Source organism: Acomys minous (genome assembly GCF_964271855.1).
Source record: "Acomys minous genome assembly, chromosome: 17".
NCBI lineage: Eukaryota > Metazoa > Chordata > Mammalia > Rodentia > Muridae > Acomys > Acomys minous.
Genome location: NC_140500.1, coordinates 54782452 through 54800613, shown reverse-complemented (window position 1 = coordinate 54800613; position 18162 = coordinate 54782452). Strand labels below are relative to the sequence as shown.

The window sequence follows — 18162 nt, the reverse complement described above, 5'->3', positions numbered from 1 at the left end:
AGTCTAGCATGCCTTTAATCCCAGCACTCGGGAGGCAGAGGCAGGTGGATCCCCGTGAGTTCGAGGCCAGCCTGGTCTACAGTGCAAGTCTAAGATAGCTGAGGCTACACAGAGAAGCCTTGTCTCAAAAAACCAAAAAAAAAAAAGAAAAAGAAAGAAAGAAAGAAAAGTGGTGGTCTCATTAGCAATGACCCTTAAGGGGGATATTTAAAACCCTAAGTACAGGACTCATGCTCAAAGCAGATCCAACCAGACCTATGCCATGTTGAAACTGAGAGCAGGACGAAAGGGCCTTCAGAGAAGCCCAGGGAAGTGTGGGTTACCACATTGAACCAGAACCAAAGACATGGTAAATTTAGGTTTTATTCAACTTTATTAAAAAGTAAACTACAGAGACAAGAAACTGTACAACAAGCGAATGAAGGCACTGGTTTGGTGGGAAGGAAACGGGTTCATACACAGAAATGGTGACCAGAGAGGTGCACATTACAAGGAGCACAGGCCCTCCACAGCCAGGGCCTTATACCCTTCCACCATAGGCTCTGAGAATGTTCTGGAAAAGTTTGCAAACACAAAGTCGCTCTTTGTCTAAAAGGGGAAGAAATAATCCAGAAACAAAACTCATGCCCAAACAGCAATAGTTCTGGTAAAGTCTGTCACGTGAACACCTCCCCCCACCCCGAGTCTCCTGAGCACCAGCTCTGGGGTACTCTGAGAGGCTGGTGAGCCTCAGGCAGAGGTCTGGCCAAGAAGAACGCTCTAGAGGCCAGCAGAAGAATAAACACAGCCACGGCACACCATAGCCTCGGCCCAGGGGCTCATGGGTAAAGGTCTGCATTAAGCTACCATCCTACCCCCACAGGGAGCCCCTGGCGGAAGTGGGCTGTGTCTATAGAGTGGTGACTGAGCCTTGGCTAGACACAGGGGTCCTGTGCTGGTCTCAGAACTGCTGCAGAATCATCTTGCGTTTCAGGTCGCGGCTGAATTTGTTGATCCTGAAGAGTTCGCTGTCGTAGAAGGCGGAGAGGTTGTGGATATTGATCTGCCTGGCCTGGAGGAGGAAGGGAGGGCATCAGAGCCATTAGCAGGGTTAGGGTTAGCCCTCGTCTCTGGAAGGACTGAGCTCCAAACCGGAGCTTCACCGGCCTCACAGGTACGCGGACTAGGCTGCTGGGATCCATGCCCCTGTGCTTATCTCTAGGTGAGTTAGCTATTACCCGATGCACACCAAAGATGGGCACAAGCTCCCCCGAGCAACAAGCCCCGCCCCGCCCCGCCCTGTTCTTGAATACCTTGTCCACCAGGTCCTTCTCAGGTATTTCAATGGTGTCATGCTGGGCCCCAAAGCGGTTTCGTTGATATGTCACCTGCTCAGCCACCAACTGCTTCAGTATGAAGAGCAGTAGCTCATTGTTATCTCGCCGGAAGGAGAGATACCGGGCAAAAGTCTGGGGGGAGAGGTCAGAGGTCAGAAGCCAGCTCATTTGCCAGTCATGTCAGGCCACCTTCATGGCTTGAGCCACCAGGGCAGGGGCCCCTTCCATATCTAGGCCCAGGCCAGAGTCTTCTAGTACCTCAAACAGGCCTCAGCCACACCCACCTTGCGCATGCTACGCATGACGCTGAACTTCTGGGTATCAATGAAGCTCTCCAGCATCACGCGGATGGCCATGTTGACATCATCTTCCATGACATAGTCCCGCAGGTGCATGCGCGCATGGGCCTCGGCCATGCGGATCATGGACTCGATGTGGCGCACTGTGATGGGGATGCTGCCCGTTGCCTGCAGAGAATAATGTGGGGCCTTCCTCAGGAGGAGAGGGACAGGAGGGACCAGAAGCAAACGGGCAGCTAGAGCCAAGGTGCCTAGTGGAGCAGCAAGTACAGCTGAACTCAGCTCCAGTGCCAGGTGCAAAAACAGGCTGGTGTGGCCGCCACTAGCACACTGCCTATTCTGACCTTATCTAGGTGTATCCCCCTGGTCTGTGACACCTGCATCTAGCTTACACGGATTACATGACCCAGAACAATGAGAGAGAAGCCAAGCTGAACACACTGAAGATGGGAGGTAGTGTTTACATGGAAAAGGCAAAAACAAAACCCTCGAACAAAAACTCCAGCTGGTTTCTTGGTTAGCTCTGGTGATAGCCAGTGGCCTTGGTACCAATACTGGGAACCCAAACCAGCTCAGACTCATGTTGATTTGGCCAAGGTTTATGTTAATACAGAGCTTCAGCAATCAGACTATGACCCTCTTGCACACAGCTAAAGTTCACTTGTAACCCAATGGTTAAGATACGGGAGGCCTCTTTCTTTTCCCAGTGCTGGGGATAGAACCGGTGTGCTGTCCACACAAAGCAGGCACTCGCCACCACAGAGCAGCGCCAAGCCCCAGGGGTTCCTCCTTAATACTGCCTGTTCTCACCCGACCCTGTGCCTGTGACCTCCTAGCTCACCATGGACTCCTTCCTCAGGTCGCTGTACATCCTGGCCACTTTGTCCTGGTCCATCTGGTTGAGCTTTGGGTGGACCCTCTCCTTGGCATAGATGACATACTTCTTCAGGACCTCCTGAGGCAGCGGCTCCACGCCGTATGTGTTGGGCAGGGCTGGCTCCGTGGTGCCACCGTTGGTCAGCCTTTCGTCCTTCTTGTTGCTGGGGTGGTGTCTGACGTGGCTGCCAACCACAAAACGGGCCAGCATCTCATCCTAAGACATTGAGACAGGGGGGGCGGGGTGCTATCAGGGTGGGGACAGGAAGACAGGAAAAGCTACACAGCATGGAATGAAATGACTGTCACAATTGACTGAGGCTAGGCCGTCTCATGGGCACGGAAGGCATCGATAGGCTTAGCGGGGGCAGGAAACACTTGTGCCCGGAGGAAAATCCCAGTCACCCAGGAGCTGAGACAGGACTTGAAAACTAAAGCAAAGCAAAAACAAAAAAGTAATGGAAACGTAACAAGCTAAGGGAAAAAAATAGGGTAATGGAACCAAGGAGAATCCAGTGGCCAAGAAGCCTCTCAGCACAGGGTTAAACTAAGAGGCATCTGGTGTGGGGGAGGGGCCTTCAGGGGAAGGAGCACATTTAAAGCTCTTTGAGGGACAGCAGGCACGTGGGTTCATTAATACGAAGGCAGCAGCTGCGGAGCTGGCTAGGGCAGTGTGGGGCAGCTACCCCCTGCTCAGCAGGTGCAGGGAGGATGTGGAACGCGTGCAGGGCACAAAGCAGAGCTTCTGCGGGGTCACCGTGGAGAACAGGTGGCCATGCAAATTACTCTTCTAACTGGCAGGCAAATAAGTGACCAGCCTAGACAACAGCAGCCCCTGGGGTCAGAGGGCAGAGCTAGAGGAAGGGATATAGGACAAGGTACAGTCTGTGACCAGATTAGGTAGGCAGCCAGGGAGGGGCCGGGGAAGCCAAAAGAGGTCAGGATGACACTTGGATATGAGGCCACGTCCACACAGTGCCAACTCCATGTCCACCCAGCACACTGCACAGCCCAAGCTTCAGGAAATGGCCCAGAACCTACAGGTGTCACAAGGGATACGGGGATGTACCTGAACTGGATCAACAGTGTCCCTCACCACACACAGGACGTCAAAGCGGGATATGATGGGCTCTGTGAGGTCTACATTCTCTGAGAAGGTCAGTGAAGGGTCGTAGCGGCCCCCTGAGAGATGAGGAGGCAAGGTCTCAGGTCACTCATCCACTGCCCCAAGCTCTAGAAGCTTCTCCAGAACCAGGGTGCCTCCCAGGGCAGAGGTGGGGAAAAGAGTAAGGGATTGGAGACACTGTGCCTGATTCCGTTAGAACCAGAGCTGCTCCAAAGCCAAGCCACATTCTGACCAGAGGAAGGTGAGTGGGCTCCTGGGTGCTAGTGTCCTATTGGCTGGGCCTGGGTGTAGCCTCAGACCCATTTGACAAAGGATCAAAGCACCTAAAGGTATAAGGAAGAGATGGTACCCCGAGTTCCCAAGCCCTCCTGCCCCCCTCTGGTAGAATATGAGGGATGGGGCTGTGTCTGCTGCTACCTCCCGCCTGTACTGTGCATCCTACAGCAGGCATACCTATGGGGTTGGCAGCGGCAATGACGGTGCAGCGGGCCTGCAGTGAGGTGACAATGCCGGCCTTGGAGATGGAGATGCTTTGCTGTTCCATGGCTTCATGGATGCTGGTCCTGTCCTGGTCGTTCATCTGTACAACACAGGGCATCACAGGAGGCCTCACCACTCTCTTATAAAGCTCCCCCACCATCAAGAGCTTAGCCCCAGAGCCTATTGGCCCAGAGCCCCACCTTGTCAAATTCATCAATGAGACACACGCCACGGTCGGCCAGAACCAGGGCTCCAGCCTCTAAGGTCCACTCTCTGCTGACAGGATGCCGCTGAACGTACGCGGTGAGACCCACAGCAGACGCGCCCTGGCCAGTGGTAAAGATGGCACGGCTAGACACTTTCTCGATATATTTGAGGAACTGCGACTTCGCTGTGCCAGGGTCCCCACACAGGAGCACATTGATGTCACCTCGAACCTTGTGTTTCCCACCTGCAGGAGCCAGAAATGGAGAGAGATTGAAGACATGTGTGCAGGCAGGAAGGAGGGTCAGAGGTCTGGACGGATCCCTCCATTTCAAACCTGCTCCTCAGCAAAGTAGGGGGCACCCAAGCCCCAGGACCCTAGTAAGCTGAGTCCAGAGGAATATGCTATGGAGCTTTGGGACACAAACCAAACACGAAACCCTGAGTGTGTCCTGTGCACCTGAGAGGGTGGTGAGGTCATAGCCCCTAGGCCAAGCAGGAGAGACCTCCCATCAGAGTGGGCCAGGGTGAGCAGAGTCCACGCTCACTACAGCCTGTAACTTAACTACAGGTCCATACAGCAAGTAAGTCTTATGTTTAAAACAAAGACTCTATAATCCCCTGAGGGAGAGCTGGCAAGAGGGGCTCACCTGGGTTCTTGGGCTCCCCTCCGAACAGGGCCAGAGCCAGGCCTCTCTTGATGTCTTCATGCCCGTAGATGGAGGGTGCGATGCTGGCAAAGATCTGAGGAATAGAGAGAACCATGAGACTGGAACCTAGCAGGCAGGTGAGCCATTTAAGTCCCTGCCCTGGTTTCTCTCAATGACAACCACCACAGCACGAAAAGCCAAACAGACCCTTTCCTCCCCAAGCTACTTTTGGTCATGGTCTTGGTATAGAAATATATATATATATATATCCACAAATAAAATTTGTCTGAGAGGCCCAAAGCAGCAAACCTGGCCATGACTGCCGGCTACAACACCAGGGCAGAGGGCAGTCCTGAGAGTGCATCCCCAGAAGCACGCACTGGAGACTGAGTTTCTAGTGCATCTGTATTAGAACCTTCAAGAGGTAATCAGGACAGCAGGGCTCAGTGCGTGCACAGTGGGCTCTAGTCAAAAGGAGCCGTGCCTCTGCCCTTCCGGTGCATGGAATCTTCTGTCATGTCATGAAGCCCCTTGCCTCAGGTGACCCTTCACCCTGGACTTCCAGACTCCAGACAGAGCTGGGGCTCCTGTCCAAGATACCAGCTTACGATCTCCCTGGAGGATGTAGAGCCTGCTGCCACTAAGGCCCACACGCTGAGAACCAGCCTAAAGATTCCCGGTGTAGCCCCGCCCGGCCACCTACCTTCTCTCCGATCTGCTGATCCTTCGACAGGCTGGTGATCATCTTCACGTCCTCATCGGTTAGCTCGCCCACAGCTACTTTGTTGTCCTTCTTGGCCACATGGTTGGCCAAGATGACAGTGGCAAAGACTGGAAAGCCGTTGGCGGTGTTGAGGGAGCCGTCATAGTTGTTGTGGTAAATGCCGGTGAGCTCCTGGGAGGTAGCGGTCACATGTCAGAGGGTGCAACCTGGGGTCCTGAGCCAAGGCGAGGCCCACATCCATACTGCTTTCTCCTGTCTCCACCCCAAGCTCCCTACGCTACAGACAAGATGAACAAACCAGCAAGCGCAAAAAAACACGAGCTTTGTCCCGCTGTGCTTTACATGCTGTGGGGGCCGTGGGGAGGGGAGGGAGAGCATATGCACTGAAGACCTGATCTAAATGCAAAGCGTTAATGAGGTCATTAAATTAAGGGTGTGCCCTTGGGAGGGGACATGCGACCCTGACACACCTCCCTGCTCCCAGCTCTCTGCTTTCTGGGCTCTGTGAGGAGAGCAGCCACACTCCCTGCCCAACTCACAGTCTTGCCATAATGCACTGTGCAGCTGCAGCCACAGCCACAGGCCCAAAGACCATGGACTAAACCTCTGACCCGGACCCAAGATAAACCTCTCCTTCTCTACCGTCCCAGCAAAAGCGGTTCACACCCGACACTCAACCAGCAGGAAGGAAAAAGCTCTCCTCCTGACAGGAGAGCTGGTGCCGGCTGAGCTCCCCCCGTGGGCATGGATCCCACGCCCACTGGCCACAGAAGATCTCACCAGGTCCTGGCATTCACTCACTATCTCGTCTCCTGGCTTGCAGCTGTCCACCAGGTCAGCAAGGAGAATGGCGTCCTTGGAGCGGGGCAGCCGGCCGGCCGCCACCTTGCCGGGACTCTCCTGGATGCGGATGCGCTGGTAGTTCTGATAGATAGTCTGCGCAGGACAAAGAGGATCGCGGTTCCTACCCGGCCGACTGTTCTCCTCAAAGCACAGCTTTCCTGCATGCTCTGACCTCACTGCAGTCCCCAAAGGGTAAGAGACCCACAGAGACCAGAGGGCGGGCCAACCGGGGCCCAGCAAGTCTCTTCACCTGCCACTATCCCTGGGCAGTGCCTTCCTCCTCCTGGGCCCCAGCCTCTATTCTACGCCCCTAGAGCCTGGATTCACCCATGTCCACGCCCTAGCCAATCGTAAGCAGTGTGATCCTTGGCAGAAGAGGATGTGGAACTTTAAGAATGACCTTATGAGGATCAAGCTGGGCCGTATGTATGAGGCAGCAACAGCAGCACCCACAAACAGCAAAGCAGGACCATGGGGTGGAGCTGGGCCATGTGCCGTAGCATCCTACTAAGTTTATTTACTGTTCAGAAAAGAGACACCATGTTACAGTCTGGGCTGCCATTGGCACCTATGGCCTATTCATAGAAGGTACTGTCTCTTCAGTCCACGTGTGAGCGACCATGGAGCCTTGTGGGAGGCCTTAGGTCACAGAGGTATGCCCCTGAAAGGATATTGGCCAGTCTCTTGTTCTCTTTTGTGTCTGATGTGATGTTAACAGCTTGCTCTACCACCCCCATCACTGCAACACACAGCCCCTAAACCATGGGGTCAACTGACCTCAAACTCGACTCTAAAACCAAACTCTGTCACCCTGTAACCAAACCAGGAGGTTTAGTTACAGGAACCCAGAGCTGACTGATCCACAAGACGCAACGGCTTTTAGCACAGTGTCAGATCATGATGCTATGTAGAGGCGACCTTCATTCACATTGTATTATGGTGTGTCTCTGTATATTTGACTGTTAATCACTCAACCAACCAGCAATGAACTAAATGTTAACAGATTCTGGCACTGCCAATGCTATTGAGGAATCTCCTGTCTCAGCGTTGTGTAAAAATTGCTCCCAAATTATCTCTAATTGGTTAATAAAGAAGCTGAAGAGTCTACGACTGGGCAAAGAAGACAGTAGGCGGGACTTCCGTTCCCTGTCTGGGAGCCCCAGGTAGATAGAGATTTGGGGGGAATGGATGGGAGAAGGTAGCCTGGCCATTAGGACAAAGATGGAGGCAGGAGTGGTCAGGAAACATGGCACACGGCTGAGAAGTAGGCCAGGCTAGCATAGTCAGGTTAGAATAGATGAAAATATGCCCAGACTTTAAAGCTTATCAATAAACTTAATAAGTTTTTGTTTCATTATTTGAGAGCTGGAGAGGGTGTAGAAAAAAATGTAATTCAACAGTGTTATTACCTTTAAGCCCAGAATTCTGGAGGCAAAGTTAGGTCGACGTCATAAATTTGGGGCCATGCAGGGCTACATAGTAAGGCCTTGTCTCAAAAACATACAATCACATCTATATGTTTCCCTGATCTTCAGGACACTGCTGCGTGGGTGACCACACAGCAAAACCTTCAGACACCCGTTTTTCCACGAGGAGAGAACTATAGAACCTGTCTCCCAGAATGTATTCAAGACTAAGATCCAAGTCACTCCGGGTAGCCAGCAAGGCCTGCATACACTTGACCCCACTTGCTAATCCCCCCGTAGTACAGCTCAGTGTCTGGGGGCAGAGTCCAAGCTTGTGACACAACTGTAGGGTTGGGGGGCTGTGAAGGATGGAGGGAGGCACAGCTAAGTGCAGCCTTGGAGCTGGGTCACCCAGGTAAAGCAGACCTGGGCGTGAACACTGTCACAGGCAACTTCCTGGCCAAGCAGCTCCAAACTAGACAGCTCAGAACTATCCACAGCTAAGAGTGCTAAGATTTCCTGGAGCCAGGCTGTAATAGACTTTGAACTTTTTCAAACCCACTTTATTTGGAGTTCTTGAATGCTTATACCTCCCTCCCAACCCAAACAAAAACATGTTTACATCCACTACACCGGGCAGTAAGGGGGAGCCAGCTGCAGGTGAAGACAAGAACAAAGATGCGCAATGCTGTACCCAGGACCTCAGAGTCCAGAGGTACAGGAGTCTCCCCAAGCAGGATCCAAGGTGGTTATAGCCCTGGAGACACCCACAAAAGGCACCAGGAGCTATTCAGGCCCTGTCAACAAGTCAACGAGTGGTCCAGATGACCACCTGATGGGCAAGTAGATGCCCTATTGTCTATTGGGCCCTGTTTATCCCTATCTTTAGAGACCACAAAGGTGCACTCAGCAAACAGGATCACCTAGTTTCAAATATACTAAACTCCTGAAGCCATGGGGCCAATCTGGTTCATTCGGCCACATCTAACCGCCTAAAGCCCTTGTGGCCCTGGACATGGATTAGGCTTTGCATACTAAGGACAGCGTAGACAGGTCTGGGTTACTCACCTCCTCCATGTTGATCTCAAAGGGCCCAGTTGACTGGCACTCAGGGCAGGAGCCAGGCTTCACTTCCTGGTTCTGAGATTGGCAGAAAGGCCCCAGTATAAAGTTGCACTTGCTGCAGTTATACTTGACCATGCTGAGCTGGGGCAGGACTCCGGTGCAGCTGGTCACCACGCCGCTGGTACGGATCAGCTGGTTCAGGTGCAGCTGCCTGGGTGTGGGAGGTAGCAAGCACATCAGAGGCCACAGGGTCCCTCCCGCCCCACTCTCTGCATGAGGCCCGCTCTCTCTCCCCTCATGCTCACCTCAGTGAACGCAGCTCCTCCACCAGAGGCAGGTGGGAGATCCGCACATGAATGTGGTTGGTGATGCGGTCGTATTTAGGGTACATGGCTAGCACCACCTCCAGGGCAGCTTCATCAAAGATCTGCAGCAGCTCAGCCGGTGCCTCAGGCAAGAAGTATGCCAACACATGTTCCCGGGCTGCCAGGTCTTCATAATTCACCACCAAGCTCTCACGGTTCTCTAAGGAGGATGGTGGGTGGGGCCAATGACATAGCCAGGTGCCACAGAGGTGGCTAACATCTTAGAACCCTGCTAGCCAAAGGTTCTCTACCCAAACCATACCTGAGTGGGCCAGAACCTCCAGCTTGCACCCGAGGCCCACTATCTGTGGCTGTGCAACAGAAGTCCAAGTGGTAATATTACCAGCATGCAACCAGCATGTCATTAGGAGGAACAGAGCCGGGGCTGGAGAGGTGGCTCAGAGGTTAAGAGCACTGACCGCTCTTCCAGAGGTCCTGAGTTCAATTCCTAGCAACCATATGGTGGCTCACAACCATCTGTAATGAGATCTGGTGCCCTCTTCTGGCATGCAGGTGCACATGCAGGCAAAACACTGTACACATAATAATAAATATAAAAAAAAAAAAGAGGAACAGAGCCCTCAGGCTACAAAGTGGAGTGCCATAGTGCCATAGGGAAAAAAGCCTACAAAAGAACTGCAGGCAGTGTTGGAAGGACTACCACAGCCCCAAGCTTTAAAGTCAATGTTGTCACATAGAAAGGCGACCACTTTTGGGTCAAAATTGTAACACACAGGTTGGGGAGAGACTCAGTGGCAGAGTACTTACTTCGAATGTATGTGCTAGGCCCTGGGGCTCAACCTAATTCTACAAAAACAAACAAACAAAAACAAAAACAAAACAAAAAACAAACAAAACACTACAGGGTAGTAATACATTTTTAAGCACATCCCCAAACAGTCCAACTCTGCTGTAGATGTAGGAGACCTTGGGTTCCTCTGAGAGGATGCCTCAGGTTCGGTCCGTGTCCCCAAATGCTCCCGTTCGTTATGTGTTTAGTGTGGCACAGCAAAGCCAGCAGGAGCAGCCTCCACGGCCCAGCGCTAAGACTGAACCAGGACCTGAGCCAAGACAAGTGCTGAACCTCTGTGCTCCACCCCGGCCTACCAGGAGCGTACCTTTGCACATATCACTGATGCGTTCCTTGAAGACGTTGTGGCCATGGCTGTCCACGTGGGTGCGCAGGAAGTTCTTGAAGCGGTGGTGGATCTCCAGCCTGGGCCCCGCCATGCTCACCCACTCCCGCACGGAGTGGCCCTTGAGGTCCTCCAGGTTCTCAATGCTCTCGATCATCTCCTCGTCTTCTTCGCCATCCTCTGTGGCACGCTCTACCTGGCGGCGCTTACGGGCAGGCCGCTCCTCATCTTCCTCGTCGCTGTCTTGGATAGCAAGGCACCCCCCCCCCGCTGTGAGGAAGCCTCTCCCGGTAGCCTCCGCACTACGCCTGCCTGCCAGCCATGCCTTCCCCAGCTCCCCAGGCTCTGGAGGTCCAAGTGGCCCCTTTGGGACGCCCACCACACATACCATACAGCAGCCCCCGGCGCATGCGGCCCAGGCCTCGGCCGGCCTCCCGGTCCCGCTGCCTCATGGCTCGCTCGGCTGCCTCCCTCTGACTGGCCGTCAGCTCCTCCACATCCTCATCATCCAGGGCCAGTCCCTCTGCCTCGTAGACGTCGAGCTCGGGAATGGGACGGTAGTCTCTGCAAGAGGCCAACAATCGACAAGGAGTCCCGAACTGCCCACCTAGAAATAAGATCTGCTCCTCAGGTTTACAAGGCCCTAGCTGGACAGCTGTAAACAGAAAGCTGAGAGTTTAAAGGACATTTTAGGAACTCAAGGAGACACAAACCCCCAGGATGGAAAGGGGGTCCATCTGTGTGCATGAGGTGCACAGCCATGTGAGTCTGGTCAGGAGAGCAAGTACCACACCACAGCGCCACCTGCTGGTGGTATATGATGGACAAGGCCATTGCTAAGCAGTCTCTTTGCAAAGGCACTATCCAACCTGGGAATGAGGTCATTTTACAATCATCAATTGGCACCACTTTCATCAGAAAACTAGAAAGCATGCAACTGTCACAGCCAGGGAGAAACTGGGGACTCAAGACACAGGACAGAAACTAGGAAAACATAATATGCAACAGAATATGCTCTTTGGACAACAAATGTGGGGAAATCTCTAGAGTTCTTACTACCTCAGTGGAAATGGAAGGTACTGCCTGGTTAGGCAAGCCTGCTCTCAACAGCTTGAACACATATGGGGCTAGCAATAGCTCAGTGGTTAAGAGCACATACTGTCCTCCTCCCCACCCCCCAGACAGGGTCTCCCTGTGTAGCCATGGAAGTCTTGGAATCACTCTGTAGACCAGGCCCTCCTACTGCCTCTCTCGAGCACGCTGGGATTAAAGGTGCGTGCCACTGTGCCTAGCTCAGAAACAGCTCTTGCAGAGGACAGAGGTGGATTCCCAGCATCCAAACTGGCACCCGTACTTTCATACGCACATCTTTGTCAGGTGTAGTAGTATACACCTCACTCCCAGGACCCAGGAGGCAGGTAGTCAGGCAGATCTGAGAGTCTGAGGCCAGTCAAGGCTACAGAGTGAGAACTAAACCTTAAAAATCAACACCAGTATGAGAACAGGGTAGGAGAAGACACATGGGTGAGAAGGATTAAGTTAAAATTAAAATGACTACTAAGGATATTCAGAAGAAAATCTACAATTACTTTTAAGAGTCAGAAAAAAATAGAATAAAATTCTAATAAAGGAGTTAGGGATAAAATCCCAGGTGACCACTGGATACACCTGCCCACACAGTAGGTCATCACTCAACCTAAAACAGACAGGAGCCGGGCACAGTGGCACACACCTATAATCTCAGCTCTCAAGGAGGCAGAAGCAAGCAGATCTCTGCAAGTTCAAAGCCAGCGTGGTCTACAAAGTGAGTTCAGGATAGCCAGAGCTACATAGAGAAACCCTGTCTTGAAAAACCAAACCAAACACGCAGCGAAACAAGCAAACAACACACAAAAAACAGACAGAGTCTCTGACAGGTGCCACAGCATGGATGAGTCTTGATATCACACCAACGGATTTGAGCTGTACCACATGAGCCACAGAGGTCAGACTCCAGAGAATGACAGCCAAATAATGGATGGGGAATCAGTGCTTATGCGAAAAAGAAATTCAGCTTTGAGACAATAAAAAGGTTCTGGGGATGGTCACTACACAATAATGCATATGAACACCACGGAGCCGCACACCATGGATGGTGAAGACATTTTGTTGTGTATTTACAACTGAGGGGGCTGGGCTGGAGAGAGGGCTCAGGAGGACCTGAGTTCCCAGCACTCATGTCAGGCAGCTCATAAACCAACCTGTAACTCCAGCTTCAGGCAGGGGATCTGGCAGCTTCTGGCCTCTGCAGCCAGCTATATACTCACGGGCAGAAATGCAGACACTCAACTATACACAATTATATTTAAAGGGAGAGGTTAGGGAACGGGGCTCTAAAGAGAGCTGCTAACTTCCAATAAGAAAACAAGGAATTAGGGGGCTGGAGAGATGGCTCAGTGGCTAAGAGCACTGGCTGCTCTTCCAGAGAGCCCGGGTTCAATTCCCAGCACCCACATGGCAGCTCACAACTACTTGTAACTGCAGTTCCAGGGGATATGACACCCTCACACAGACATACATGCACATAATGTGTATACATTATATTTACATACATACATATATGTGTACACCAATATACATCAAGTAAAAAAGAAGCACTTAAAAAAAAAGGAAAACAAAAATGGAATTAGAGGAATCCAAGACCTTGACACCAGAAAGGCATGCAGGGGCTACACCTTCCCCAAGAATGAGCCCCTGGAAAGCTCACAGCCAACGGCTCAACTGCTTGTTAGGTACTTGAAAGGAAACACTACCAGAGAGCCAGGCTTCCCTATGGTGCTGAGTCCCAGACAGAAGAATCCCAGCATCTCAGGGCCGCCTCCTCTTTGAGAGGGCGATGTGATTTTACAGGCGATCAGCAGCACCAAGAGGCAAATGCAGTCCAACAGGCTGAAGCTCTTTCCTCAGTGCGACCCAGGAGCTGGCACCTCCCAGGGAAAGTTCTCCTTTCTTCAGGGTGACTGATAAGGCTACTAATTTCTCTGGTCAAAACAAGTTCACAACACCAAAGGCAAATCAGGTAAATGCCCGGAATTTAGTGGTTTCTGAGAAAAATACATCCTGACCCTTAAAGGACTCCAGTCACCGGAAACACTGGGTGAGATTTTAATTAGTCTAGAGCAAAAAAAACAAAACAAAACAAAAAAATAAGCAATCTAGATCTCAGCAAATTAAAAAGTTCTGTGCCTGAAAAGACACGTCTGGACAGACAGGACGGCTCAATGGCTAAAGGTCTGACACCAAACCCAATCTGAATTCAACTCCAGACCCAATAGTGAAAGGAAAAAAAAGCCAACTCCGGCAACTTGTCCTTTGGCCTCCACACGCATGCCATAACAGGAGCAGCCATACACAAACACACAATGAACGATGTAATAAAATTAAAAAAAAAAAAAAAAGAGAAAGGCTGGAGAGATGGCTCAGTGTTTAAGAGTACTGGCTGCTCTTGCAGAGGACCTGGGTTCAGTTCTCAGCACCCAACGGCAGCTCACAACCATGTTAACTAGCTGGGCGGTGGTGGCACATGCCTTTAATCCCAGCACTCGGGAGGTAGATGCAGGTTCGAGGTCAGCCTAATCTACAAAGGGAGTCCAGGACAGTCAAGGCTATGCAGAGAAACTCTGTCTCAAAATACAAAACAAAAACACAACTATATTAACTCCAGTTTCAGGGAGTATGACGCCCTCTTCTGGTCTCTGCAGGAATAAGCATGCACGTGGTAAAACAAAACAAAACAATGAATACATTAAAAAACTGAACTTTGAAAACAATGTGCCGAGTGAAATGGTGGCACAAAAAGACAAAACACCGCACAATTCCAGTTCTGGTAAAAGATCAGGGCTGGGAGGGCTGAGGAGATACAGAGTAGATAGTTGGAAGCCGGTGGTGGGGTGGGGAGCTATGACCAACAGACAGGAGGGACTGCAGTGGGGTGACAGAAATGCTCAGAAAGCTTGCACTGAACGTCCCTGTGCTGTACTCTTTAAGGATAAGGCTTATAATACATAAATTATCCTTATCCCACACAAACCCTAAGTCGGAAAGTCCTCAGGCATCCCCAAGGCTCTTTCACTTTAAACAAGAGGCATAAAAGCCAGGCGGTGGTGGTGGTGCACACCCTTAATCCCAGCACTCAGGAGGAGGATCCCAGCAGGAGGATCTCTGGGAGTTTGAATCCAGCCTGATCTACAGAGTCAAGACAGAGAAGGAGCCAGGCAGTGGTGGCGCACGCCTGCAATCCCAGCACTGAAGAGGCGGAGGAAGGCTGATCTCTGTGAGTTCGAGGCCAGCCTGGTCTGCAAAGCAAGTCTAAGACAGCCATGGCTACAGAGAAAAACCCTGTCTGTTTCTCTGAGAGAAACACACACACACACACACACACACACACACACACACACACACACACACAGACAGAGAAGGAAGCAGCACAGGAGGGGCCCCAGGTGAGCAGCTCTCAGAAAAGCCCTTGACCCTGAGTCTAGGATGATCTGTACCAACTCCTCCCACACCTGGACTCACACTACATACCTAGCCCAGCAGTGTTTAAAGCGAAGAACAACTGAGTAGTGCACAAAGTCCTTGACAGCCCCTGCGATGGCTCACACCCCACAAATATCCCTTATGAACACAAGGAGGGTGCCACGAGGCTCCTAGGTGCTCGCGTAACTGGTACCAGACCCCAGCTGTAAGGCTGAAGTAGGGATCTTCCTACCAGCAAAGCCTGCCCCCCGCTCAGCCTCAGTTACCTTCTGTGTATCTGCTTTCAAATCCAGCACATTTCTGACCCCAAGCCTGATGCAGGCGGGGTGCAAGTTTGCTGACTGAACCCATCTTTCTGAGTTGGCACCTCCCCTCGCCCAGGGTTCTTCAGATCCGACTCTGGGGTCCCCCCTCTTCTGAGCAGGGATCTTCATAGTGGCTGGTGAACACCCGCCCTGCCCCCAACCAAGCCACAATTAAAGTCACCAGGTTCATACACTCATGGGTCCCCAAGGCTAGGCCACCAGACACAAGGGTCCTGCTAAGCACCTAACCACGGCCCAGACTGAAAATACCTCTCCATGCCATCACCGATGAGTTCCTCTCCATCCTCTTCTTCCTCGACGGGGCCCTCGGTGCCCAGCAGCCCCTCAGACTCATCCTCAAATGGGGGCAGGTCTCTGCCAGGGCTGGAGGTCAGGGCATCAACACGTCTGGAGCTGCGGCCTGGGCTGGAGGTGAGGGGGTCGCTGACTCGTCGCCGCTGCCGGGCAGGGCTAGACGCTGCAGAGAAAGACTCAGAAGATTCCTGCAAGAGAGGCTGCCATCAGACACCGGAGGGACACACAGGCTGACAGACTCTTTACCATGGGGCCTTTCGATCTACCAGGCATTGTTCGCAAAAACATGGAAGCCTTTCAGCCCTCTCCTCACATACCAGGTCACTCAGATCACCCCATGTCTCTCTTACGAAAAAACCACAAGGGGCTATGCAGTTTCCTTTAAGCCGTTTGTCATTTATTTACACATCCCACAGACCCCAGCCCTGACAATATGCTGGGTGCTGGAACAAGACGTGAGTATCAAGACTCATCAAGAAGCCAGGCGTGGTGGTGCACACCTTTAATCCCAGCAGGGGGATCGCGAACAGCCAAGGCTACACAGAGAAACCCTGTCTCGGAAAAAAAAAGACCGATCAAGGAACACTATTCTAGAACTGAATGGTGTAACAAACAGCTTTAACCTTTAATAAGAGTGATGAGAACGCTCAAACTAACAGTAAAGAAACCGGGCTTTGATGGCACAGGCATGTAATCCGGAATACACTGAGGTTGAGGCCTGAGGATCGCCAAGTTCAAGGTTAACTCACACAACAGAGTGAGTTCAAAACTAGCCTGGGTTACTTAGTGAACCTCTTTCTCTTTCTTTCCAATACACTGGCCGTCCTGGAACTCACTCTGTAGACCAGGCTGGCCTCGAACTCATAGATCCGCCTGCCTCTACGTCCCTAGTGCTGGAATTAAAGGCGTGTGCCACACCGCCCAGCTGTAAAACTTTCTCAGGAGGGTCTGGTGCATGCAGCTACGTGGTAGCGCGCTCTCCCTACGTGCACGAGGTTCTGGGTTCCATTTCCTGCCCCTCACTACAAAAAGTGCGTGTTGACCTGGGGCCTAGGATCACAGAGACGACCTGTCCCGGACTGGAGCAGGTAGCCCGGCGCTCAGGCCTGCCAGTGGAGGGAAAGACCCGGCAAAGCAGACCAAGATCGCTGAACACCGCCCGCCCGGGATCAGCCCGCGCCTCACCGCCATCTCTGCGACAGTTCCACCGCACCAGCAGCCACCGGTTTTCGCGCGAAAACTGGATCACGTGACCCGCTCCTTTCCCGGGAAGCGCCCGGAGAAAGCAGACGTCACGACGTACGCGTCAATCTCGGGCGGGGAGGAAGACTAGAGCGTTTGGCCACGCCCACACGATTCGAGGCCCCGCCCCGCTTCCAGGAAACCGGCCCACAGCATCCAAAAGGCTGCACCCACACCGCCTGTAACCAAGGCTGTAACCTTTTTGAGCCGGTGTCTCTGAGGATCAATCGGGCCTTCTGTGTGACCTTGGTGTCGGTATGGCCACTTGATGCAACTGAGTCTGTTTTCTGACTTCGTCCTGACTTGGTATCAACCTCTCCCAAAGCTCTGAGGTTCAATCCTTCAAGCACCCAGGCTTCTGTGCACTTTTATCAAAGTGGGAGTCGAACTTGGCTGGGGTGGCAAAGGGGGGCTTTACAGGAGGGAAGGACGGACGTGGCGCGTGAAGCAATAGCGTGCGGGCTGGAGGGTTCAGGAACTACTTTTATTTAATGCCCAGCAAGGGGTGGGAGACCTCAGATCACAGATCTGCCTTCTGTCTAGGAGTTGGAGCTCTATCCTGCCGTGAGGTCACCAGAGGGGTTTGTGAGAGCCGGGTGCGGGTGAACCAACCAGTTGCTGCCACCTGGCCAAGTGGCAGAGACAGGCCGGATGCTTCCAGTGAGACAGCTGCTGTGGATTTCTGCTGTATGCTCAGTCTGAATAGGAGGGTGGAGAAGAAATACGGAAGGAAGCTCAGAAGGTGGCGCCTGCAGGCCTTATAGCACAAGAGGTACCACTAGGTGCTAAAGGATCTGCCTTAGGGAGATGGGTTGATAGCGTGGCCTCTGAGACAGGAGGCCACAGCCCTTTTCCTGCTGGAGGTCTCCTTCAAAGCTGGAAGCCGCTGTGCCACCCAGATCTATGCCAGTGACAGCTGCGTTCTCCATCGTGGAAGATACTACATCTAAATGCCAGGGGCTCAAAAATAAATAAATAAAAGACGCATTTTTGTCACCATAATAGGATATGTTCTTTGAAAAGGGAACGGAGTCTACCCTAGGCCCCCAGACCCCTACAAGGTCCAGTGATGTGACAAGTTCCCAGCTCTTCCTCCCATTACAGCGTCTCATCGTTGGCCTGCTAGCAGGATGCCATGGGTAAGACAATCCAGAGCCAAATTCTGCAAAGAGTCCCAAGTGGCCTGGGCCCTGACAGACCCTGTGACAGCGGAGGTAGGTGTCACCACAGGCCTGGAAGGACCCTGCAGGTGGGCTATCCCCTTCCTGTAATGGGGTGGGAAGAGGTATTGG

The 18162-nt window shown here is 52.4% G+C and overlaps 1 protein-coding gene across 1 annotated transcript; it reads right to left on the bottom strand.

Annotated features, from left to right (window-relative positions):
- Positions 1-354: 354 nt before the first annotated feature.
- MCM2 (minichromosome maintenance complex component 2) lies at positions 355-16944 on the bottom strand. Its single transcript, XM_084766828.1, has 16 exons — positions 16814-16944; positions 15584-15816; positions 10879-11054; positions 10473-10733; positions 9295-9514; positions 8993-9200; positions 6477-6611; positions 5655-5846; positions 4952-5045; positions 4298-4548; positions 4071-4197; positions 3561-3673; positions 2457-2708; positions 1601-1783; positions 1293-1448; positions 355-1051 (listed from the first exon to the last, which is right to left on the bottom strand). The coding sequence occupies exons 1-16, from the start codon at positions 16817-16819 to the stop codon at positions 941-943; spliced, it is 2718 nt and encodes a 905-aa protein (XP_084622954.1). The 5' UTR covers positions 16820-16944; the 3' UTR covers positions 355-940.
- Positions 16945-18162: the final 1218 nt, after the last annotated feature.

Coding starts and splice junctions, on each gene's coding strand:
- MCM2 (XM_084766828.1), bottom strand. Junction 11,055..15,583: donor ATCGGTGATGGCATGGAGAG/GTATTTTCAGTC, acceptor GGCCTCTTGCAG/AGACTACCGTCCCATTCCCG. Junction 4,549..4,951: donor AGGGGAGCCCAAGAACCCAG/GTGAGCCCCTCT, acceptor TGGCTCCTGCAG/GTGGGAAACACAAGGTTCGA.